The 25718-nt window shown below is 36.2% G+C and overlaps 3 protein-coding genes across 5 annotated transcripts in view; 2 read left to right on the forward strand and 1 right to left on the reverse strand.

The window, feature by feature from the left end:
- LOC136412754 (uncharacterized) overlaps window positions 1-25718 on the forward strand; it is a 139032-nt gene that overhangs the window by 17831 nt on the left and 95483 nt on the right. The gene's annotated exons all lie outside the window — the stretch shown is intronic.
- Window positions 51-4938, forward strand: ohgt (ohgata). Its single transcript, XM_066395774.1, has 10 exons — window positions 51-281; window positions 1453-1529; window positions 1869-2074; window positions 2129-2271; window positions 2505-2652; window positions 2711-2814; window positions 3424-3563; window positions 3618-3720; window positions 3770-3860; window positions 4056-4938. The coding sequence occupies exons 1-10, from the start codon at window positions 164-166 to the stop codon at window positions 4249-4251; spliced, it is 1326 nt and encodes a 441-aa protein (XP_066251871.1). The 5' UTR covers window positions 51-163; the 3' UTR covers window positions 4252-4938.
- On the reverse strand, window positions 7362-20714 carry su(sable) (suppressor of sable). 3 transcript variants are annotated; one of them, XM_066395939.1, is made up of 16 exons: window positions 20508-20714; window positions 15828-16291; window positions 15608-15768; window positions 15308-15528; window positions 14361-14523; window positions 13741-13939; window positions 13130-13507; window positions 12786-12909; window positions 12340-12468; window positions 11773-12180; window positions 11167-11404; window positions 10545-10737; window positions 10198-10353; window positions 9111-9292; window positions 8671-8862; window positions 7362-8382 (listed from the first exon to the last, which is right to left on the reverse strand). In XM_066395939.1, exons 1-16 carry the CDS (start codon window positions 20531-20533, stop codon window positions 7825-7827), a joined length of 3792 nt encoding a protein of 1263 aa, XP_066252036.1. In that variant the 5' UTR covers window positions 20534-20714; the 3' UTR covers window positions 7362-7824. The 3 variants fall into 3 exon arrangements, with proteins under 3 accessions (XP_066252036.1, XP_066252038.1, XP_066252037.1); XM_066395941.1 differs by having other exon boundaries at window positions 13199-13507; window positions 20508-20713; XM_066395940.1 differs by lacking the exon at window positions 20508-20714 and adding an exon at window positions 19285-19530.

The raw sequence follows: 25718 nt of genomic DNA on the forward strand, positions 1-25718 counted from the left end.
ACCAATAAAACTAATTCTCAGTTATGACCTTGTTACTGTCATCTGTCGAAATAAAGAATTTTATGCTTGTTTATTTACTTTCTGCAAAGTGCGATTTTTGCTTTCTGTAACATTTCAAATAAATAATAATTAAGGAACCTGTACCGTGCTTTCCTTTTCAATCATGGCAGAGCCCGAGGAAAATCAAGATAGTGATCAGGAGGAGCAAAGTTTTCCAATGGAAATTGAAAACGGACATATCACCGATTCTAACTCTGGTGCTGAAGGGGAGAATAGTTCAGGTAAGTACTTAGAACAGTATCGGATAGTATATGCTATGTTATAATTTAGTAACAATACATAACTAGTATAAATTCTATCCTAGAGGTGTGATCTCTCAGACTGTGACAGCACAAGACTCTCCCAATTTACTTATTTCTTAAATCTTGCCATTTTTGTACTGCCTCCGTCACACTGTATACCTACTTGGGTATTTTATAGTGCTGAAGCCTATGAGTCGATAAAGAAGGTTTTATCTACCCCAAATTTACAAGCATCTTCTCAAGCAATAAAATTATTAATTATGTTTTTTTCCTTTTAATATAAAATATACTTTTCTGCCTGATTTGATTATAGAAAGCTCAAATTGATTAATTATAGCCCCAGTACACTAAAGCAGATTAATTTATCATTCTAAGAAAATAAAGGAGATGCTATCTATGTATTTAGTATGCAACTGATAATGACTGAATATTAACTGAATAGTGCAATACTATTAGATAATATTGTAAATTTCAATAATCCTTTTTTTATTTTGAACATCTACAGGATGGTTATTTTTCATTGTTTTGTGGGATACAGGGCAAATAATGAAAGCTGGAAAAAATAAGATTATATTTTATGGGTTTAATTTTTGATCTTGATCTTAGTTCTGTGCCCTAATAGACCTTAGGTTATAATGGAAGACTATCATGAGTCCACCCAATTTGATACAAGATAATCGTCTAAAGGGAATCAGCCTACCATAATGTTTTTCCAATATTTTTATTTGAGCTTTTTGAAAATTTACCATTTTTTAGTTTTCATTGCATTTCTACTATTACTTACAAGTTAACAAAAAACTCCAAATGGTTCCTTACAAAGTTTTTGCAGTAGGATTCAGCACCTTATAGAGAGTAATTCCATAGTTGAGATTTTTTAATTTGGATAAATAAAGTGTCTGTATTGTTCTAAAATGGGTGACTAAACTGGCTCCATTTCCCAATTACTTACATAATGAAAACATATATCTTCATTTTGTAACTCACTAAAAAAAGTTCAGGTAATGGGACAGGTACAAATAGAGGTTGCTGTAGTTCAACAGGTACAGGATGTAGCTTTTTTTCAGAAAATTTTATGTACTGTAGTATGTGCTGTGTTTGGATACACTATATAGTCATAGATGATGGAAATAATTAGTCCTGGTTATTGTAGATGCAGAGGATGAATCTCTAATATTGGCCACTGATTCCACTGGAGAATATGACCGAGATATTCCAACAACCCATGGGGTAATTTAATTATTAATTTTTATTACTTAAATAGGAGTCACAATTTGTAAATCCAATAGATTAGTTTCTGAAGGTGGACATGTTTGATCCATTTCATTATGCCAGTTTATGAATAATGATATACATAAATCACTTTAGGTACTCAGAATTAGCAATGTCAATTTCAATTAATTGAAAAAGATATTTGGAAATCAGAGATAGTTTCCGTCATAATGCAGCTATTACTATGTGCCTATTTTAATACACTCATTTGCATAAAAACAAGCATCATAAATTGTACTAAAATATGGTCTAAAATAGAGACAATTTGCTGACCATTTTTCTTTTTTTGTATTCAAGTATCTTGGAAAGCTAAATCCACTCAGTGGCTATACAGTATTCGAGGATGGGGATGTTTTACGCAATATTTTCGCTATTTACACTACTAACACCTTGGTATTCCCAGGCTTTACTCTTCCTCTAGTAATGAACAACTATTTTGAAAACAGAGTACTTCAAAACTTTATAGAAGAACATAATAAAGTTTTTGTTTTGTTGTGTGCAGAGTAAGTTTCATATGTAAAACATTTTCGCAACACCTTTAAGAAACGAATTTTTAGTTCTGGATTTAGCGATTTGTATGAATATGGAGTCACTATGGAAATCTTTGAGAATAATTTAAAAAATAACATGCTGCATATTAAAGCCCGTGGCAGACAAAGGTGCAAGAGAGTTCCTGGCTCAAAGATAGATAATATGGCTGGTAATGATCGTACTGTTGGCGGGGCCGGATTTTTAATTATAGAGACACAAAAATGCACCTAAAAACATCAGTATATGTTTTCTTAAAATACACAGCGTTAAATGCTATGAAGTTAACTTCCTTTTTCGATTTCGTGGAAGGGCAAGTAGTTGCCATCTCTTAAACACGGCCCTGACTATTAACAGTATATATTTTATCTTTTTCCTGCAATACTGTTTGTTCTAAATATTTAGGAAGAATTAAATTGGTGACTGTGCAAATCTTGGGAGAACCTCCTATCGTGTCACCGTTAGCAGATACCGAGCTGCTGGGTTTAAAAAGCAAGAGAAAGTGGACTTTGAATAATTTTGATGAGTTGAAACAATGCCAAAAATTTAGAAGGTGTTAACTTCTCAATTTCATAATTTTTTCCACTTATTTTTTTGAGGAATTTGAATAGATATCATGCAGGACAGCTTCCTTGGCCTAGTTGGGTGTATGACCTAAATGAAGTATCTTATTATACAAGAATTCTGTTAGATGGACTAAGTTCGTATGGACGAGGTACGTACATGCTTTATTATTATTTTTAAGTCAGCTTTAACCTGAACTGAGCCGTTCGTCGCCGTACGGTCTGGTACCAGTCAGAGTGCCTTTCATGGGGCAAAGGCTTAAGCTTTAAGCATCTTAGGGGTTTAAATTAATTAATGACGAGTTGATAGTCTAACATACAGGGTGTGAATAAATACGTATTATAAACTTATGGGGTATGTAGAAAATGTAAAATTGACTAACTTTTAATAATTCCCAGTTTTCATATTAAACTAATGTTAACAAAATGCAAAATGCAATTTTTAAGCATTTTTTCTCACTAATAGTTGTAAAAAATGATATTGGGTGTATTGAATGTTTAATTTTACAAAATTTAGTAATAGAAAAATATCGTATGTGCACTACTGTTATGAAATTTTAATTTTCGTGGTTTGATTTTCCGACTCAGGATAATTTAATCTTGATATTCGGGTGAACTTCATATCTTTGGGATACTTAACGTAACAATGTTGGTGTAATTAACCATACGTTTTAATCAGAATAATGTATTTAATTATTACCATTATCATAAATGTAACAAATGTTCCGTTTTCTTATTATGAAAAAAATTTCTGGTCTTAGAATTGATACCAACCGATCCGGAAAAACTCTCATATTGGTTTGTACAAAATTATCACCTAGTACATAAGGAAAGATTACATATATTGCGACTCCGTACCACTCTAGAGAGGCTTAAAGTCGAAGCCAGCTTTTTAAAACTTGTAAGTGTCATTTTTAACATATTCTTCTGGGTTTAACTGTGCTTATCTTTGTAGAGAAGACAGTTATGTTGTGAAAACTGTGGGCTTCAGATCACTGATCCTACCAAAGTGTTTGCTATGTCTAAGGATGGCATTCAGGGCAATTATGTTAATCCAGGTATGATTTGATGGTGTATTTTACTATAACTTAATTTGGTCATTTTTAGGAGGACAAGTTTATGAGATTGTGACGGTTTTGGCAGCTCAAAATTTCGAGTTGATAGGTTATCCATCGAGGCAGTTTTCTTGGTTTCCAGGGTAAGCAAATTACCATTTAAGTTACATTGAGTAGTAGTACACATACCATATATCCTCATTGCGAAATGAAACCCATGAATGTATTAATTAAAATTTGAGAAACTAGATTTTTTTGTTGTGTAACGAATCGTGCATTTTAATACTATTTTGAATTATTGTCTAACATAACCAGTTTTCGTTTTAATACACTTTCAGTTACGCTTGGACAATAATGCAGTGTTCAAACTGCAACATTCACCTCGGCTGGAAGTTTACCAACGCCAGCCTGACTCCCAAGGAATTCTTTGGCTTGGCTAATTCGGGCATCAAGGTCGTTGCAGAAAAGCCATCATTTAACGTTCCTGGTGCAGAAGAAGGCAAATTAAGCTTCGCTTACGATTACATTTGGTAGCAAATTTTGTATAGGTTGGTCTCCCGGTTTTATAGTTGCATGGTCTCTGATCGATACGTTTTTATATTCACCAAAAATATATCGTTTTTCATGGGACTTGTGGCAATGATAATTTTTATAATCGGAACGATCGATTAATCGGTCTTGAAAGAGCTTACCGTAACAGTTCGAAGTTTTAGAAACTCTGTAACGTGCAGTGGAACTGCTACTACGTAGATGTCATTTCTGGTCTGTGATACTTGATGTTGACTTCATAAATAAATAATAGATGAAGACAAGAGGTGATACATGAGAACATTGTGAGGAAAATTATGTAATTTTCAAAATAGAAATTTGCAAACAAATCTACTTTGCGGCCATTCCAATGGTTGCAATTGATTATTACAGATAAATAGAGAACGAAATTGAGTATAAATAGTCACAACATAAAGCAAATAATTAAATAAAAAAAGAGATTTGGTTTTGAAATGTGAGTCAAAGTCAACATATAAAAAATGCATGTGTATTATTGATTCTTATTTCTTCGGCTGCCATAGGACGTGTACCTATACCTCTTTAAATGGTTTTTAGTTATTTCCATTTAGGTGACGTGACATTTTTTCGTATATAAATTTGGGAAATTTTCAAAGCATCTTGTTTTTGTGTTGCTATAATAACCAATAAAGGGCTATAAACAATATATTATAATCTCTAATCAATGATGCATTTTTTGTCAATGTAACTGGACTATGTTGATACTGAAACGACACTGAAGTAACAACATTTATCGGACTTGTATGTTATATTATTTTATACGGTTACTTAATTTACAACGGATTTGTTCTGGACCAACACAAACAATATTTATTGACAACATGGCGAACATAGGTATTTGTGACTGACGAAATAGAACGTAACTTTATTTTAATTTAATATAATTTATATATTTTTTGGTTTTTTCAAAATTTCAAAATCATAACATGTAAATGTAATATATTCCCGCATCCTTAACCAAAATGTCGTATGTACCTAAAGATTAAGTAACGATCACACCGTGCTATTAATTTTTTTTTAGCCTTAAGAGATACGAAGTTGGTTAAATTGGACCAAACCTTTATTTTTAATGCTCAACAAAACTAAGTTTTAAAAATTAGGAATTTCCCCCTGGGTCTGAAAATATCCCATATATGCTGAAATAGTTTTGATTTTTCCTGAGCTTATTTGAAGATATTTTTTACATATCTTATACGAAATTTACAGATTTCGATATAAGTACAGGATGTGAAAGCTTCGTATGGTGTTTGACAGTTTTCCTCCAGCTCTAATTAATTTAAAGATATCTGTGTTAAATGTTGATTGGTAAATATCCATTTGGATTTAATCAACAGGCCATTAAATCAATAAACCAGTATCAATACCTGTGACTACTTAAATCTAGGTACATGTTTTTCATGGGGTCAGAATCACTACGACCCTAATAAAGTATCCTATGTGCCATGGATATATTTTTTTGCAATTTCCTTTATAGCAACTTTTCGGGGCTTTAAATTTTCAGAAATTGGCTACACTTGCTTTGAGAAAAATACAGACTTGCTAATTATACGCGAAAATTTATTTAAAAAATTCTGGAGTTAGGTCCTATTTTGCTATCCGCAATTTCTGTGCGGTGCAGCACTTCGACAACCTGGCATGAATCACGAATTCTTTGTTACATCTAGAACGCAATTTTTGCTGTTATTTTATATGTTAAACCGATTTCAAAGTGTTTACAAAATTCTCAGGCAATGTGCGTGGGTTCCAAATTGTTATGGCTTAACTTTTCACGCAATTTTCGGTTTAAGTATAAAATGATATATATTAGTTGCAAATCCGGTACATTAGCTACATACTACCCGAGTTTTTAAAACACAAAAATACTGTACACAAGCTCAAGAGGTTGTTTTATGCGTAATGTTTTTTTGCGGGATATACACCTTTTTTTGTATGCATAGACGAATCGATACAATAACTTTGTGGCTTGTGAGCGATGTAGTTGGTAGGTTTGCTGCGTTTCTTCTTATTATAATACACGATTGTTTTCTTTGCATTTGGGAATAATTTATGCTTTTAAAACTTGCATCGGAAGGGGGGTGTATACCAAAGAGAATGTGCATGTTTGAAAAAATTACTGCGAGGGTTTTTATAACGGGGTGAATCGCGATTTAATGTTCAAAGTAGTGCATCATCAGTGTTATCCGGTGAATTTGTGACTACTAGTTTTTGTGCGTGGAAAAGATGATTTTCAACGGTGAGTAGATTATTTATTTGGAATGGTGGTTGTTCATAACTGGTATATTTTTTGAACTAAGGAAGGTAAGTGTTCTTGAGATAGATTGAACAGGGATTTATGTGAAACTTTTGCCGGTAGTCGCCTGTTTTGGCCAATTAATGCATGACGTTACTTATAATTATAAAGTTGGTGCTTCTTATCATTTTTACATCCAATTAGTTACAAAGATAAGTACGTTATTCACTTTTGCTCAGAAACAAATTATAATCTCAATTTGCTGTGGTACTAAGGGCTCTGCTTTATAAGCGCATTTAATTTAAGCTGATTAGAAATTAGAACTTCCAATTATTGGGCACTTAAAGCGCGTACAGGTTAAACAAATTAGGATTAGCCGGGAGAACAAAATTCGTTCTGCAAATAGGAAAACTTTAAGCATTAGTCATCATAAAATTCACATAATTAAATATTTTAAGAAAGGGTAGATTAGACCATTGCGAGTCTGTGTGTCGTGTACAAAGGAAAAGTGAGCAGGATGAAAAAGTTGGTTTATCCACTTCAACATATGTTGCTTCATAGTTGCATAAGAATGTCGGTTCGAAATTAATAAACGGCCATAATGATCGTTCTATCAAAAAGTTAAGTATGTTTTTATTTAAATAATTGTTCGAAAAAAGCAGAAATGTTGAGCCATTAATCTTTTATGAGATTGGTGATTTCGAACATTCAGTTAGCGTTTTTTGAAGGTCTTCAAATGTTCGTCAACATCCTGATACCAGCTGTGAAGTCTTTGCCTTTCTATTGAATCGAAATATAAACATGGAAGGTACAGTTAAAAAGAAAACTTGTAGAAAAACGCAGTAGATATGATTTTAAATTAATTTTTATTCAGAAACATAAACCTTGTGTGAACACTACTCAAAGTAGTATAATTTCCTGTGTTGTACATCAAAAACTATTGCTTTGTTCAGAAATATAACTAATTAATTACACCATATTATTTAAATACCTCCCTATACAGTACAAGGCTTACGTTTTATTACAAAAAGAATATTTCCTCAGTTTGTTATTTACAGAATAATTAAGATTGTTAATATAATTAAATATTTCAGTGTTCGTCTTATTTGGCACAATGGAGCCGACTCCATAAGATTTCTTTAATAATTTAGAAAACGCAAAATGTACATTCTACGTTAACCCTTTAGTGCCACTAATATAAGGTACGATCTTACACCAGTCTTAAATACTCCTAAACGTGACGTGGCAGATCACAAATTAATGAACATCTGCAACAAATCTTTATCGCTGCAAATGTAGTCCATCAGACACTAGGGAGGAGAGTGTCCTCTGTTCCCTCGCCCATCACGACCTCTATCTCTATCCCGATCCATTTTGTCCCTACCAGCACCCCTCTTGTGGAAATGTCTATTTCCTCTGCCTCCCCTAAATCCGTCCCTGTTGCCCCTTCTTCTCCCATCTCGATGGTTATTATTATAACCCCGCCCATGTCGGAAATTTCCTCCCATATTGCCGCCTTGAGGTCCCATATTACCTTGGTCCTCGTAACCACCACCGTAGAAGTCGTCGTTATAATTATTGCCGTAAGAGTGACCCTGGTCCATGCCCCCAAACTGGCCGAACCCGGGTCCAGGAGGACCGTTGCCTAGAATGCTTGGACCTCCTCTTGGGTCGAAATTCATAGGAAAGTCCGGGGGCATGCCTTGAGGAGGCATGTTAGGAATTCCTGGAGCGGCTCCAAGAATGCCTTGTTGGCCAATGATGGGCTGGTTAGGCATCATTGGGTTCATTTTTGCCACGTTGCTGAGTACGGAAGTTGCGGCCGCAATATGAGATGGCGGAGCAATAGGATTTGGCGTCTGACTTGCCTGTTAGGAAAACAACGTAGTTATTAGAATTGATATAACTATTTAAAAAAAAAATGTAATATCCGAATTATAACGCAATGCGCGTACTAACTATAAAGTATCACTTTCCGCATTTGTTGGGCAAATAATTATTTCCTATGACTTTCTACGAAAGCAAACATTATCAACGTAATCGCGAAAATATTAACATATGCGCGTGTTAAGAGAAACAAATAAATGATGGATCTCATGCTAAACATCCTTATCCTGAATATACTGTATAACAAAATTATGTTTTGTTGATCTTACCTGTGGAAGCAAATTTAAATTGTTCAACAAACTATTCAGCACAGCATCGTTAAGGCCTCCTCCGCCACTTTGGTCGTTTTTGGCCAATTCCTGGTTTAACATCAATTTTTGGTTGCTCGTTAAACTTTGGTAAAATTGAGAGGACTGTAACATGCTTAATTGTTGGCTGTAGGTCATTTGAGGCGTAGAATCCTGAAAATAGGAAAGTAGGATAAATCGAATATATCAATGAAAGTGAAATAACAGGTTAATGTAAAAAATAACTTCTCAGTAGGTAGAAACCGTAAACGTAAAGCGTTGATTAAGCCATCTACTATTTAACATCAAACATCTTACGTTGACGATAGATAACAGATGAATTTATGCAAGACATGACTGATATATCAACACCTTCTTAAGCTTTTTTTAATGATCATTCTTTACCATTATTTGACCCTTACCTTGGGTTCTTGCACTTTTTCCTCCATTTTCCTGAGCCTGGGATCTATCCTAATGCCAGAGCCCTGTTTTGGACTGGCTTTCGGTGAAGCTGGACTATCTTTCTCATCGATACTTAATCGGAAGATTTTTCTTAAACGAGGATCCCCGGTCTTCTCCGCTTCGTTTATGCTTAGTTTCAATCCTTGAGAAAGAAATTAATTAGACCTTATTTTCAAGTAATACACAACATTTTTTTTAAACTTTTTTTTTACATTTAAGAAGTTTAAAGGACATTAAGTTGAAAGGGAAATACGTGTGGTAAGCGGTAAGATCTTAAAATCCTTTGAACAGCTGAAATTCCTAAAAATGTTTTAACTTATCGTAGCAGAAATAAAACCGTTAGTTTTACGAATTATTTAGTTTTGTAAGTTGGGTTTTATGGTGGTTTTAGGAACCTTTCCGTTAGTTTGTCATGGTACGTGTTTTGATAGACACTTAATATTGGCTACCGTGAATATAAATCACCTACCGCCTATGCCGTTCCTTATTGCGTAGAGAATTCTTAACAAACACGTGTATTAGATGTTGTTTTCGCGACTATTATCTCCATTTGTTATGCTTACTTTCGTAGGGAGTTATGGAAAAAAGGTCAAGAGGCGTTATTTTTGCTTTACAGGCCGCTGCCAAGAGCAACGGATATTGTGCAACATTACTCCCCGTTCCTGTGAGCGATGGGCTCCAAAAATACAACAACACCCGCTAAACGAAATGCATTGCAGCACATTTAAATCCTTATAAAAAGGGACTTAACGATGTAATACAATTATGTTTCTAATGAGTAGTTTTTGAGATATTATATTTAAGAGAAACACAATTCGGAAACTACTGGGTTTTCTCTGATATCTCTGAAAGTATTAGAAATATTCCCTATTTTAAGCTACTTTTCACTAATTCGTTATTAGAATACATATATTTACCTCAATTTTGAGAAAACTTGTGCTTCGCTTATCATTTTTAAACCCCGCATATTTAGATACGAATGCGCGGGCTTTGTACATTATTTTTCTTATCAACTTCATCCGAAAACTTCTCAAATTCTAATCTTACCGGTATAGTCAGGTCTAGGTATTTCGACAGTAAATACTCTCCAAGTCATCGGGGGATGTGAGTTAACACTAGCGTCAATCTCAGTGGCAGGTGTGTAGTTCTGCATCCCTTTGAACGGCAAGGACATATTTCTTAAGTCTATATCTGGTCGGAGATCTGCAAATTAGTACCAACGATCATTTTTAATGACATTCATTCGTGACAGTTTCACATGTTTTTTAATAATAAGGCCACAATTACAGCGCACTCTTTCACGCTCAAAAAACTTGACTGTAGTCTCTCAGAGCAAAATTCGAAAACATCGATATTGAAGGATTTTATCCCGCTAAAATATGGTAATAACTCACTTCTGAAGTCATCGCTGTCAATTTCCAGCGCAGCTTTCTTCATATCAATTCCACCCTGCTCGTAAATGCTCATCTTTTCGGATTTCTTGTCTTTCTCTTTCGATTCAGTGGAACTTTGACGTCCTCGTTCACGACGCGGGTCTGTTAATCGCGGGTCTTGTCTGGAATCTTGTTGACGTGGGTCTTGCCTTCCCTGCAATTCGACCATAAAACTCCTTAATATGTATTTCGAAGATCGAAGCCGGGAAGTTGTTACAAATTTATGAGAAAAACGATACAAATACTTTCTTATAAATTCATACTTTCTTGTAGATGAAACTAAATTTTGTAATGGAATAAATTGAATATACGAACAGGCGTGAAATAATAGGTGAATATCTTAAAAAAAACCTCTCAGTAGGCAATAAATCGTAAACGTAGGTCGTTGATTGAGCCATTTAACATCTAACAAAACATCTGACAGGAACATTAGGAATTGATTTATCCTCTATCTATGGCTGTCACTTCTACCCGCTTTAAATTTAAATATATATAATATAACTTAATTTAATTTATTTCAGATTTAAACTTGGCGTTGAAGCATATACTACTGTGCATATTTAGTTAACTTTCTATTTTTTACCTGTCTGGAGATTCTAGGATCCATAGGGGCAGTTTCAGAGGCCTTGGGACTGCTCCCGCTTTCAGGCTTGGCTACCGAGGTACTAGGGCTGGCTGCAGACGATGTTGATGATTTGTTTTGACTCATTGATGTAAGAAGTTTAGTAACTTCGGCACTAATATCAATTTTTGATAAGTCGCCGAGCTTGCCAACAATATCCGCTGTTTTCGAACTGATTTCCGGTGGCGACAAAAAGGACCTAAAAAAAACCTTTTTGTAGGCTTCGTATTTGTGTAAACATTTTTCAAAATCTGAAGCCCGGTAGCAGTGACAGAACTATAGCAGAAAAACAACTGATAAAAATCGAGTGTTTATGACATATTTCTGCCTGTTTACTAAGAATCAAATAGGACAATATCGTGTTTGTTGATTTTACATGTTTGGGCGCCTATAATAAAATCGTGCATTAAAGTAAAACAATTAAAAAGTTGGGCGTTAAAGGGGAACATTAATGACTGATTTTATGTATAATAAAAAAAGAGTTAATATTTAGTTGACGGAAAATAGCTATAACTGTCTCCAGTCCCGAAACTTTTTATAAATCACCAATCCTGGTGTCGAACTTACCTAATAGCTTCTTCGCTATCTTCGCCATCCTGAGCAACTGTTTCCCTATCCGAAATATTATCATCTCGTTCCTTTTTCTGGAAATCTTCATCCTCTACTTTAATGGTCAACCTATTGTCGTCATCGTCATCATCGTCCGAATACCAATTGATATTTTGATCGTCATAATTTTGGGATTGCACTGAACTATGCCGATCCTCCCTATTACTCGCAACATTGTCAATCGTGGTGTCTTTTTGGTTGGCACTGATACGAGTAAATAGATCTTTGGCGGTTTGAGGCATATCGAAATCTTGGAAACTGGGGCCGGTTTTTTGGCCGTCTTTCGAATTGCTGTCTTCAGATACTGGCCCATCGAAGGGCACTTGCCGGATGTCTACATCCACGCCTCTTGAGAAAGGGGGTTGCCTGTCGAAGAAGGTTATCACATTTTAGATGAAGAAATTTTGTTGTTGTTGTTGAAAGATTGTGAATTTGGGCTTCGGGGAAATTTTATCCGCCGAACCACTTTTTCAGCGAATTGTGGCAAATACCGTGAATAAGCCGATGGAAAATAATTATAATTACCTTATATCAATGTCTTTGGTAAAGTTCCTAATATCTACATCTCCCTTGGGGCTGATGTTTGTCTGTACGTCGGATATTTCGGAGGCTGGTGGAACGCCGGGGAGAGTTCTCATATCGATGTCTCTGTTACTGAAAATAAATCATTATTAAATTGGATAATCACATTCAAACGCTTCTTATTGAATGAATGGGTCATTTCGTTAAAAATCGACATTCCTGTACCGCCTTGATGAAAAAGGTCGTCATACGATACCTTATTTCAACGAAAATGTATTGTGAAGAAACGTTATACATTATACTGTGATAAAGAACGATAAGGAAGATAAACATTTACTACAAAAAAATAGAAATTATTCCCTTAAAAATAAAACGCGTGGGTTATCGAGGGTCTTTCAGTCAGTAATAATGCAATATTCTGACACTGGTAGAGAAATAATATTCCTTACCTGGAAAACCGCATATCTTGATCTGTTCCATAATTAAAGCCTTTCATGTGGAAGCTAGAAGAAGACTCATCGTCCTGCTCCTGCTGCCACCTACTAGTTTTGACCCTCTCACTGAGTTTTGTATCTATAAAAAAAGTTCCCAAATTTATTGTCATTTTTTTATACAAAGTATCATTAACTGTGTTTATTTGTCGACAACGCAATTCACCCGTTATTAAAACACAACAACACACTAATTTTCAACAATGGCACAGCGAGCCTTGTGCATTAGCAACAGCCTTTTTACTACCTCTAAAAATCAAATTAAACCAAACATGTTTAAAAAATAAAATGATAGGACTAACCGAAGTCTACCATTTTTTCCACCTCTCTGGGCACGGGGACAGAAATATCAAATAAGCATCGTATCCCACCTTTAGCGATGTCCGGCTCTCCTTCTGGCAGTTCGGTATATTCCTCACGGTACATGCCAAAACCCATGTGAGTCGGTGACAGCTGCGGTCTGTAGTTTTGTGTGAGTGGTGACAGGTTATGCGCAGATGAAACGGCAGTTGCCGAAGAAGAAGCAATGGAAGACGTGTTTTGGTCCGAATATTGTTCAGTAAGCTTTTTCTGCGTTTGGTTGATAAGGTTGAGAGCCTCGTCACGCGACAACCTGGGAAAACCCTGCAGGATGTCACGGGGCGCGGTCTCGATGTGTTTGAAGAGGATTTGTTTAAGACCTAGAAAGCGACGTATTACAGATTAAGCAAAAGCTGTTGAGTATCCGAAATTATAAAGGTTGTATCAAAGAATTCCTGGCCAATAGTGCGGTGAAAAGACGTGCGAACATGACTTCCACGTCTTTATTTCGTCATTTACAGCTGAAGTGCGCTAAAGGCAAAGCCGAATAAGTCCGAACTTAGCTGGCAAAGGAATTTTTTGTACACCCGTTATAACATTTACAATAACTTACCATCAGACAATGGAGCGCCGTGAGCGAATTTGCAGTCTTTTCCGGAGTTACAAACAAGCCCGGTGTGGTAAAATTTACAGGGAAATTCACTGTGCATGTAAGAGCAATTCTCGCCTTTCGCGCAACAGTCCATCAGATAGAATTTACAAAGCTCCAGCTTCATGGGTGGACTCACCTCGTGAGAATATGGACAGTCATTCTGTGTACCAAAAAAAGAGATTTATTGCAGTAATGTAAAACAATAGAAATGTATGTGGAAATTAGTTTTCTTTAAATGGCAGGTTAAGACATTCTGAAGGAGTCGTATTGTTAACATAACGGTTAACTAAGAGTGACATGCGTGTCAGTGGATATCTTTAAATGTTACTTCGACAGTGTCATAGAAAATTGCATATACTCTCTGACAATTAATTTTACAAGAAATATTTGACATGGATGACAAAGAGATCTCATTTATTTATTTCATTCTAAGGAAAAAAATTGATATGCTGTTTCAGTCGTGAAGATTGAGTTGAATAAAAAAATGTAGATTACATAGTCCACCGCCTTGCAGTTACTAAATACAAAATACAATCTTTGTACTGCCAATTTGCTGTAGTCATAAGATCATGTTTTCCTACCTTCTGACATTTGCCTTGTAAATAAAAAACACAAACGCCCTGCGAGTCCTGATATAGACTTTTAGCTGGTTCATCACGATTTCCTCGTCTCTGTTCTCTCTCCTTTCTCTCTCTTTTCAATTCTTTCCTCTTCCTGTTCTTGCTGATCTTTCGCCTCCTTGACCTGCTTAAAACAAACATTAAGATGTAGGTAAGAGTTTTAAGGGGAAAAAATGGTTGGAAAATTGAAAAACGTCTAAATGAGGCATGCACTGGAATATTTACAGTAATTTAACCGTTTAACGGGCAGACTAAAATCAGCAATTTATGTACAAAGTTTGGTGTTTCCATAAATTGCCACTAAAACTAAAAATTGGACGTATTTTTTCAGAATTATTTCGATTTAATTACTAGAAAATATAATAGTATTAGACGATAGTCCTCTTAATAAAGACTGTGACGTGGAGGATATCGATGATGTTATTTTAGCAACACTAGGGAGTAAACTTAGAACTACACGTAGTAGGGTTCCCACAGGGTTTCTTAGGTACCCTGTGGTGCTTAAAAAGCGTGTCAAAGCATTGATACGAAGTGAGAGATTCTCTTAATTAGACTGCTCAATGACACGGCACCCTTCAGGTATATTGAGATTGGTTTTATGCGAATTTCAAACAGTTGTACAACTGTTACTTCTGTTGAATCAGAAAATTTTTGACACCTTTCTGCACTTATTTTCAAAACAATTAAAAAATATGCATGAAAACGTCACACCATAAAAAAGAAAAAAAATCATTTTAAATGTAGTGAAAACTTTGTGGAGAACCACCTTTCAGGATCGCACGGTATACATATAAATCCGAGGTCACAAAATCCTTATCTGACACTAATTAAAGGTGCACAAAGGAAAATTTTCACGTCAGGTAATGAAATTTTTGAAACTGGCATCATCAAGTAGGATAAGTGCTTACCTTTCTTCCAAACGCTCATCCAAAAGAGGCTCAGAATTGTAGCTATCATCCGACCTGGATGGACTCCTAGACCGTTTTTGATCCATGGGCGGGAAGATCATCGGTGATCCATGCATCAGTCTCAGATCTGCCCCAGGAGAGCCGCTTCGAATATTTAGCATCTCATTTTCATCTATATCTTCAGATCTTGGTGAGTTCGCCATCAACATCCTCCTGTGTTTCTGTGGAATTCAATATATACTAATAGCACGAGGTTGGTCTAATACGCAAAGAAATGGTGAGACAAAGTGACGTTCCTACCTTTGATCTCCCCTTTTCGCGGTCTTCCTTCTTCCGCTTCTTGCCTTTTCTGACTTCTTCCTCGACCACCTCTTCTCCGGCGCTCAAAGCTGCCACCTCCTTCTCCTTTTTATGCAGGATGGTGGCTAGGGTTTTTTCAATGTTTTTCGCAAAATCATCATCTGAAATAAACGCAAACAAATTTGAGTTGATTTGCTACGGTCCAAATAAAGAGACGCACCTAAGGGATCAGAGTCCCTCCTAACGTGGTGTTTAGTATCCCACTTATCCCGTTCTCTCGCCATCTTCTCCCTTTTCCTCAGATGCAATATACTGCGTTCCGCTTCAGTCATATGCCTGTGGCTCTTGTCAACTTTAGCTCCTCTATCCCTCATCTTGTTCCCTTCCCTATTCTTCCCTCTGCCTCTTTCTCTTCCATCTGAAAATCGGTCCTTGTCATCGGACCTTTCTCCATCGCCAGATAAGTCCCGAGGTCGTTCCGAGCCTTCTTTCATCGAAGCCCCAATGCTATCGCTATCGGATACGTTTCCAAGTAGTTTTGGAACAATTTGGATTGTGGGCTGTGCCCCGGCAGTGGCCGGGTTCGCTGCAGATTCAGGGGCTGGTTCCTGAGGTGCTGCTTCTTCGTCATCGTCGGTGATTTCACCGTCTTCGATGTCGGGGTTCTCTTCGGGCGGTTGATCACTGCACATTTTGATTTCTTAATAAAGCGATAGGAAACATGTTTGGGTGCGTTGAGGCCAGTAATACGATCGGAAAATTCGATAGGGTGGCGAGTACCCTCGTGAGTACCTATATTTGTTTATAAGCGTCGGGGCAATGGTTTTAAGTGGGTGTATTGCGATATGAAGTAAGATGATGGTTTAATGGCTAGATAAGCGAGGGTAGAGAAGATATTGGAATAGCTTCACGTGAAGCTACCTTACGGGATGCGAGGGGTGCGGCATAGACAATTTGACACGTTGACAGTTATTGACAGATTAATGACAGCCGCCGGTGGCCTTCATGGTTTCTTGGCGAGTTTTTTTCAGATAAGGTAACGATAGTGGAAACTTCACGTTTCCACCTTACCCCCAGAATCCCTCTTTATCCAGAACCCTTCCCATCGTTCCCTATTTCTTGCCTATTATTTTGAGAGTTGTCGATATTGGATTTGGTTCGCCTACCACCGGAATTACATACATCTGCAGGGTGATGATAAAACCTATTTTTTAACACTATTCAAATTAAAAAATTAATGGTTTTTAACTCGAACTTAAAATTTTTCAGTCCAGAAATTGCAGTAAAAAAAAATTTACGTTTTCCTGAATTGATAAAGTTAGACTAGTAAAGTCCAGCTGTTGCTCCTTATCATTTCGAGGCTATTCGGGATACGAATTTTGCGTTAAACATAATGTAGTTCTGGCATTAGGCAGTAGAAAACGTCAAAGCTGTTTGCGTTCCCGTATTGTATTTCAGAAGTGCGACAGTGCGCGTGCGCAGATAAGAATTAACGTTACTGCATTTTTTAACGGTGTGTGGTTATGGGATCTGCGGAGCGTTTGAAGTCTTCTGGTTTTTTCTAGGGGCGCTTAATCACCTCAAAAGAAACCGATTAAACCAAATAAACAGTAAAAGTTGTACAATAACAAAGATAAGATTTTTTTTTAAACAATTCTCGATAATCCTTTTTTAAGTAAATTATGATTATCCAATTAACAATAACTTGCAAGACCCAGCTGCTTCACCACGGTTACAAAGATCTTCGACCTCACGTATCTCGTTGGTGTATATTGTTTTTCGTAAGCACTCATAAATAAAAATCGAGGGTTCTCAGATCGGGCGACCGAGGAGACCATGTAATAGGACCGCCACGACTAATCCAGTAATTTTCAAAGGCACCATTCAAACGCTGGAAAAGTAAACAATTGAAGTGAGGGGGTTAAAAAAAACATATCCGGTTAATCGATTCGGCAGCAAAAAAGGATCAATAAGTTGTCCTTTCACCAGTCGGACTCAAGCGCTTATGGAAAATCTATGCTGGAAATGGTTACGATGAACGAAATGCGAATTATCAACCGCTGAGGTATGAGTATTATGAGAGTTCTTTATGTTATTATGAGTAAACATAGCTTCATCAGTAGCCAATATAAAATGGGGAAAACCGGAAATTTCACTATGTTTCCCAAGAAATTATCTTCAAAACTCTAAACGCAAGGGAGAATCTTCAGGTTGCAAAGCCTGCACTTTTTGTACATGGAAAAAAATTGGTTTTCATTGAGTGTTCTCAAAGATAATCTGCGTGGGGATGTTTATTTGGTGGGACATTTTTCCAGTCCTGGAGGAAGAATCTTCCTCAAAATGGTTTAAAACATTTTTTGCATGCAAAATTTGTTGTTGGTCCAATACACAATCAAGCCCTTGGTGCCTTTGCAGTACTAGAGTAGTAAATTTTTGGGGAATATGCGTCAGTTAACGTATTTTGGGTTAGTGCAATAAACCATTAGTTCATATTTTCGTCAATTAGGTTGATAAAATTAAAATACAAAATCAAAGTAATGTACTGACAACAGATGACAGGGCGTGGCAAATATGAAAAATTACTGGTAGCAGCCAGGTATCTGATGAATAATTCGTGAGCATATGAAGTATTAATATTAATAAATTTTTCAAAAAATCATATCCCTCTTATTATACCTCATATTTGGTTTGGTCGATTTCTAGTGAGGTGGTTAATCATGCCTCAAAAATAAAATCTCAAGACTTCAAACACCCTGTACATATGCACGAGGTAGCACTGGAAATTTGGTACGTTTCAATGCACATACAAGGTGACCCCTAAACAGTATAATGTGGATTTCATCCCATGTGATTGGTCGGTTCGAATTTAACCAGTGAGATATGAAAATTGACCAATGGCAGCTCGCAATTTACCTTTCGTGATTGCCTCAAAAAAGTTCTGAATAAAATAAAAACCATTTCAGCAAATATCGATTTTTTTTCGAATTTTGTAAATTTTGTGTTTCCAGATTTTATACTGAAATACGAAAATTTACCGCAATTTAACTTACTTATGGTTTGCGAGATTCAAATGGTGAAGGAAAGTGAACAATCCTGTAGTACATTAGTCTTTGATGGTGGGAAATTTGGGAAAACTTTCTAAGCGTTCAACAAACGCTTGTTTAACGTAAATTGCGCTAAAACTCCCCCATAACGTTTCCGACAGGGACGTTCAAAAGATAAATATTTATGACCCAATAAAGAATAAAGTGGCTTTGGCGTCGACATAGCTGCCTTGCCTTATCACTAAAAACAATGGACATAGGGTCTCTAAAGTCTATAAATATGGTGCATGAAGCATTTTTACACACCGTTTGTCGTTTACCGTTATCCATATAAAGCAAAGCCGCAGTCTACAAACGCATCGTAATTTCGTAATTATCTCATTTTTAGTATGAGTAAGTTGTACAATAGTACACATTAGGGTCAAATAAATGTTTCATGTTCACCGTCACCGATGATAGAAAAACTCTCATTAACATGTAACTTGCCTGGTAAATATTGCCTCTACTTGCTTACCCATCAAAAACCCAGTCGGTTCGCTTATAAATAATATCGTAGTCACCTTTTACGCCTAATCGCCCTTATTTCGGGCGACGACTCTTAAATAACTATTAACTAAGAATTTAAATACAAACCCAGAATCCATGCTTGAAACAAACAAATTGGTTGCAATCGACTTTTAAAATGCAGATTCAAATTGACCGCGTTTTGGCACTACTTTCGCCAAATGACACGAGATGGAGCACGTCCTCGCACATCCCCAAATTAGAAATTCGGATCGATTCCACCATTCCACTCAAGGCCAATGAAAAATGCGACGCGTCGAGTCGTGCGCCGTTGCCAGGCGGAACTGGTGCACGTAATTCTGACCCTGACGTCATCCAAAGCTATGTTCCATACTATGGGGCAGGCACATGGAAAAATGTTCAAGATTTTAATGAATAAATCACAGTTATGGGGGTAAAAAAGGGGTAATTAACATGTATTGTTATCGATGATCGGGGTGCTTAACTGCAGAAGTAAAGAAAGTTTAGGCATAAAGGGAATTTTACTTTTGGTCTTGTCCGCAACGGGCAAAAGCCAGAGTGGGCAAGGGATTGAGAGGCTGAGAAACGTGTTAAGGGTTTCCACTTTAAAGACAAGTTTTGTGGTAAAATCCCAGCACCCATACCATACCTATTTTATAGAGTGGTTAATTATTAAAGAAAGCTTCCATGCAAAGCCCCTTAATTGCAAAAAAAGCGAAACATGTTTTGAACCACAGAATGAATTCGATGGTTTGGAAATCGCAGAATTACGAACCTGATAATGGAACGCAGTGTTATGTCGTTAAGTAATTGAAAATTCAATGACGACGGAGGTTAAAAATAGCTTTTCTTGGAATTCTGTTGTTTTAAGATATTGGGCCTATAATTATGACCTAAAATTGCTATAGAAATCTGTATCATAATAGTTATTTTCACTAAAAACTAAGAATTAAACATAGCTTGTTACCTTTGTTGAGAAAAAATAGCAACACTGTACGTCTAGAATGACGCACGTTTCTTTGTTGCAAACGGGCCTAAAATGTGGCTATTTCGCGGATTTCCACGCAATAAAAGGCAGCAGCGAAAGTAGCAAAAACGCTTAGACGAATTTTTAGCCATATTTTGGGTCCGCCGGAGATGTAATCTGGTCAGAATTAGGTGCAAAAGTTGTCCACGGCTACGCCCATCGACAATGAACGAAAGCTAGGAAGTGACGTTTCCCTTCCCAGCCCAATTTCGCGATTAAAGTCGACTGCAACGGGATTTTCTAACATATTTCTGGCCTCGGAACGTGTCAATATGCAATTGCTGGCGAAAAAATGAATGCAAACCTTGTAGTATCACATACGAGCGCCATTACGACCTAAATTATATTCACTAGGCAGGAATATGTTAATGAAATGGCATGAAAAAGTCACTCATTCACTGTATCTGTCCTGAGCAGCTCATGGGACAGACATAAATATTTGAAATTACTCATATTTTCATTGCTTTAACCGACTGTTCTCTTTGGCGAGGAGACCACAAATGATTTTCTTCTGTGGAATAGTGGAATTTGGATTATTGAACTGGTCGTCCCAGAAACGAGCCAATCAGTGACGCGCAGCTGGGAGCGTTGCACCAATCAGAACAGTGATGCATCAACATCTCAAAGGTACTCGACCTTGTATGTCCGTTCCATTTGCACGACTCTCACCTAGCCACGCGATTTTCGCCTTTATTGTATGAATACTTATGAAATTGTCCCTATTTCGGGCAATTTTTTCTATCCTGGGAATGTATCTTTATCACAACACGATCAGAACATTCTTATCACTAATTCAAACGGGTTACCTCATTCAAAATGAGAGTAATTCTTCGGAAATATTGGTTTGGGCACAGGCAATTTAAGAAGCTGCTAATTTTCCATTGAATTTTAAACACAAATTAAATTTCCGGGTTTTTAATGCATACATTAGGAATTAGCACTGACTATTACGTCTGTGATTAATATACTATACGATTAGCAAAGATTAATTCAAAAATCTACAAATGTTTAGGATTATCTTCTTTATTGTGAGATATCTAGCGCCACCTAACGGTCGTGTATCAAAAAACACTACAGAACTCTGCTATATTGCCATCAGACATGGCTTCATTTGCAGTTTCCTCCACAGATGTCTGGAGTTGTGAAAATTATGAAGATATGAATTTTAAAATATATACAGGGTGGCCATTCTGAAGGTCAACCGTGGGGATGTAGGTAATTATAAAAAATACTATTTTGGTTAAATTGTTTTTTATTGGTTGTATTTTGGTTAAATTGTGTTGTTTAAAATTATAACCTCTAAAGAGACTAACCCAAACTAACCTGAACTTTACGTAAGATTTGCATCGGGTATCGTGGCATCGTGCATCGCAAATTCTAGATAATTCTATAATATACATATGTTGTAATTATACATTTATCAAAAATAGCTATTAATGAAACCAGGCGGTACGAGCGAACCAAGATGCCGTGATATGATACAAGTTACGTAAAATAGCATTTCCCAACGTGGGATCGGCATGGAAGAAAAAGCGAAAATTGTACATAAAACAGTGAATGTTTTTGTTTATCAACCGATAAGCTCTTTCGAGACACCCAACTTTTCAGTTCCCTTTTCAGACCTTATGGTTTCTTGACAAATGGGTGGCTCCGCTGTTTCATTTTGACCTTTTCTTACTACTCCTGACAGAGGTATTCTGCTTAGTTTTGGTTGCTCCGGTGGTGCCTCAGATGATCTTTCAGTTCCGCTGGCTACATCTTCAACAGATGGTCACGTAGAGGTCTCTAAAAGTTTTTTTGTCTCACCCGCTGCCATTTCAATTTCGCCAATAATAACAGGTTCAGTTGGCATGAACTTATCAGTTTACAATACTAGTTCTTCAGTTTCGCTTGGAGTTTCTGCGGCAGACCCAGGTACTGAAACTATTAGTTCTTCTGGAAGTACAGTTGTAAGTTCCTAGACAGTTTCTGTAGACCTGTCTTTCTTAAGCTGAGGACGCACAATTTCTTTCTTTGTTGGAGCTGGAGTAGTTTCCTTGGCCTCTTCCTCCTCCAAATCCTTCCTGGCCGAACCTGCGTTAAGATCAATCGAATCCATTATTCCCACGGAAATCACTTCTTTGAGGTAAACCGCTAGTGATAGAGACCCACACAAAAATCACTAACAGCGTGATTTAGAATAAAAGGAAGTTCATATTACGTATAAGGCTATATATCCCATTTTTTTATTGTTTGCAAAGCGGTAGGCCACAAAAAGTCAAATTAGGCATTGCTTATACAGGGTGTTCTATGACGAGAGGAAAATATTTCAAGGGATGATTATATAGCTCATTTCCAATAAAAAATGTTATAACCAATGGTCTGATTTTTAATAGTTTTAGAGATAGTTAGATTTTATGTTTTTCTTGATTTTTATCGACATTGTGGCATCTGCTGAAAAAAAGTAAAATCAACGTGCATTATCTCTAATTCATCAAATTAAAATAGTAACAGTGGTAAAGTAAGCATATTTTTATTTATAATAATATTTACTAATGAAAAATATGCGTACATGGTTTTTAAGTATGGTTTAGCGAATTGTGATGCGCTTGAAGCAGTTAGTTATCAACGTGGCTTCCAGAATGACAAATTTCTAATCATAAAACATTTGTGACAGTTCACTAAACTTTGAGGGAAACTGGCCACTTTACTAGTTTCCTTCTGGCCTCCGGGAAATCCAGACCTTACACTTCTGGATTTTTATGTTTGAGGTCATCTAAAATCGAGTTTATTCGCAGCCAATCAACTTCAGAGAAGGACTGATAAGGCAAATACCAGCAGCGTGCGAAAATTCGCGGGAAATTGGCCGCGCTCTTAATTTGATTTCTCGACGATGTCGATTATATATTCGAAAGTAGGAGGACATTTTGAACAGTTTTTCCATTAAACATAATAATAATTAGTTAAACTCTATTTATGTTATTTATGTTTAATATGCATTTGGTTCAATTTTTGGCGATCAATAAGTTGCCTGCAACCCAAAAATATTTAGCGTAATTTTCGAATATCTCTAAAACAGTTGAAAGTCGGACCATTAGTTATATAACATGTTTTATTGGAAATTAGCTATATAATGGTTTTTTGAAATATTTTCCTCTCGTCACAAAACATCCTGTATATCCAAAGCAAATGAAGTTGTATGGCCTGGCTCCTCGTTTTTCGAATGAAAAGTAAATATAATATTTAACTCCGATTGGATTATTAAAGGCTGTTTATGACACGGTTTTGTGATCGCAAACTGATTCCTTATAGTCTTAGTACAATAAAGCAGATGAATTTATAATTATGGGAAAATACAGTAGGCAACATACATATGGGTTTAGTATGAAGTTGATAATGCGTGAATATTGAGCGGCGAGCATATAAATGTCTTTTATTCAATTTTCAAGTCAATTATTCAACACGTAGCAACACTTCAAATGGCGCTTTATTTACGAGTGATTTAAATACATATATTTAATTCACTAGTGATTTTTTTAGCGATTCATTTCACTTTCCAGAAATAAACGTCACAGAAATGTATTTCTTATTTTTTCATCACGACATGTTAAAAATTGTATGAAATTCTTTGTAGAACTCGATTTCTTCGCGAAATTCTTTGTAAAACTGTTTATTCCTCGAGTCGCGCCAACACTCGTGGACCTAAGTGTTCTTCTCACGAATAAACAATTAATTCACTCGTGTAAATAGCTATTAAAGGCATTTTGGAGGTATTTTGCCTTTCTCTTAAAAGCTAATTTACTGGCTGAACGACATGGAATAGAAAGTATTGCACATGAGCCGTAAAGAGTACATAATGAGGTTTTATTCGACTCATGATTTTATCGACTCGCTCGGCAGTAAACTGAAACCTCCCATAAACCTTTACATTACGTACTTGTTATGTAAATGACTATTTCCAGTGACGGCTATGAAGTAATTACTTGGACAACCCACGAGCTAATAATAAACACCATTATAATCGTAATCGCCTTTACGTCCCGACCTTACAATCAAAAACGATGCGAGGTCTGCGACCATTCGACGACGGTAATAACTAGCATTACACGCGTACTTTGTCTCCAACCTTGGCAATTTTAAAAATAAACTACCATAGATGGTTCATATTTATAATTATTTTTCAGTTTTTATACTATAATTGCTCGACCTCAATAGAAAAAAAAACATTACAGGGTGATCCCGAATTTGGGGAATTCCTTTTGCAGCAAATGAGATTTGAAACAGTAAGCACTTATTCCTTTAGCGGTTTTTCGAAATATCCCTTATTACATCAAATGAAAACCTGAAAAAAACGGAAATTTGTTAATTTCTGCGAATCTGCGTGAGATGTTTTGTAAACGGTTAAAGGGAGGACACGTTTTTACTAAAAAGAAATTTTTAACCAGTGGCGCACGTACTAACAGACCATTGAGTCTTCTGGAAGGAAAAAATGGTGCATTCACGTTTTTTTCCAGGAGTTGAAAATAATTTCGAATTCTCCGTTTAGCTCGAAAAAAGAAACTTTTTTCAGGGTTATTATACAGGGTGTTTAAAAAAGGGTACAGGAATGAAGGGTGTGATTCCTTGGCCCATTCTAAGAAAAAAGTTCCTATTAACATGGGTCCGCAAACGCACCGTTTTCGAGATGCAGGGTGTCAAAAAAAAGAATACTTGTGTTGCTGTCTTTGTTGTTGTTGTTATCGCTTTCTGTTTATGGAAATGTTATTTAGTAGTGTTGACTGTTCTGCTGCCAGTTTGTGCTCATTCTTTCTTACTCTAAAAATGCCTTTTTATACTAATTCAAAGATGGCTGATATGCACATTATGTACGGTTATGCTAAAAAAAGTCGTCTAGCTTTTTTTCGGCGAAGATGTGAATTCTGTGTACAAATGGCAGGTGGACATGTAGAATATCTTCTTTAAGTAAGGAAAAAAAGTTAAAACTGTTTTTAATCTTTTTTTTTATAAATCTTTTTTGGACACCCTGTATCTCGAAAACGGCTCGTTCGCGGACCCGTGTTAATAGGAATTTTTTTCTTAGAATTGACCAAGGAATTACACCCTTCATTTCTGAACTTTTTTTTAACACCCTGTATATGGAGCTAATGGCTGCAAAATAATGAAATATTAATGTGCTTTTTAGTGGGACTCTGCCCCATTTGTGGAAAAAACAAGCTATTATTAACGCTGCATATCTTTTGAGAGATTGTTAAAAATCATCCTAATGAAAACATGCGCTACTCAGTCTTTATACAATAGCATAATATTATTTAAAGTCAATTTTCTTAGAAAATTGGTACGGCAAAAAATAGCCAACTTTTTCAGTAATGTGCTTTATTAATGTTACTCACCACATCAAATTAACACTATTGTGATCATCAGAATATTTACATCCGGATCAAGTATTAATTATTAAAGTTAACGAGATTACCTTTCATTAATTAAGTAAAGATCCAGATTGGCCGGGGCTGAATTATTCGGTGGCTACAAATATGTA

Source organism: Euwallacea similis, chromosome 12 (genome assembly GCF_039881205.1).
Source record: "Euwallacea similis isolate ESF13 chromosome 12, ESF131.1, whole genome shotgun sequence".
NCBI classification, from domain to species: Eukaryota; Metazoa; Arthropoda; class Insecta; order Coleoptera; family Curculionidae; genus Euwallacea; species Euwallacea similis.

Coding starts and splice junctions, on each gene's coding strand:
- ohgt (XM_066395774.1), top strand. CDS start 164: ATGGCAGAGCCCGAGGAAAATCAAGATAGTGATCAGGAGGAGCAAAGT. Junction 1,530..1,868: donor ATATTCCAACAACCCATGGG/GTAATTTAATTA, acceptor TTTGTATTCAAG/TATCTTGGAAAGCTAAATCC. Junction 3,564..3,617: donor AAGCCAGCTTTTTAAAACTT/GTAAGTGTCATT, acceptor TTATCTTTGTAG/AGAAGACAGTTATGTTGTGA.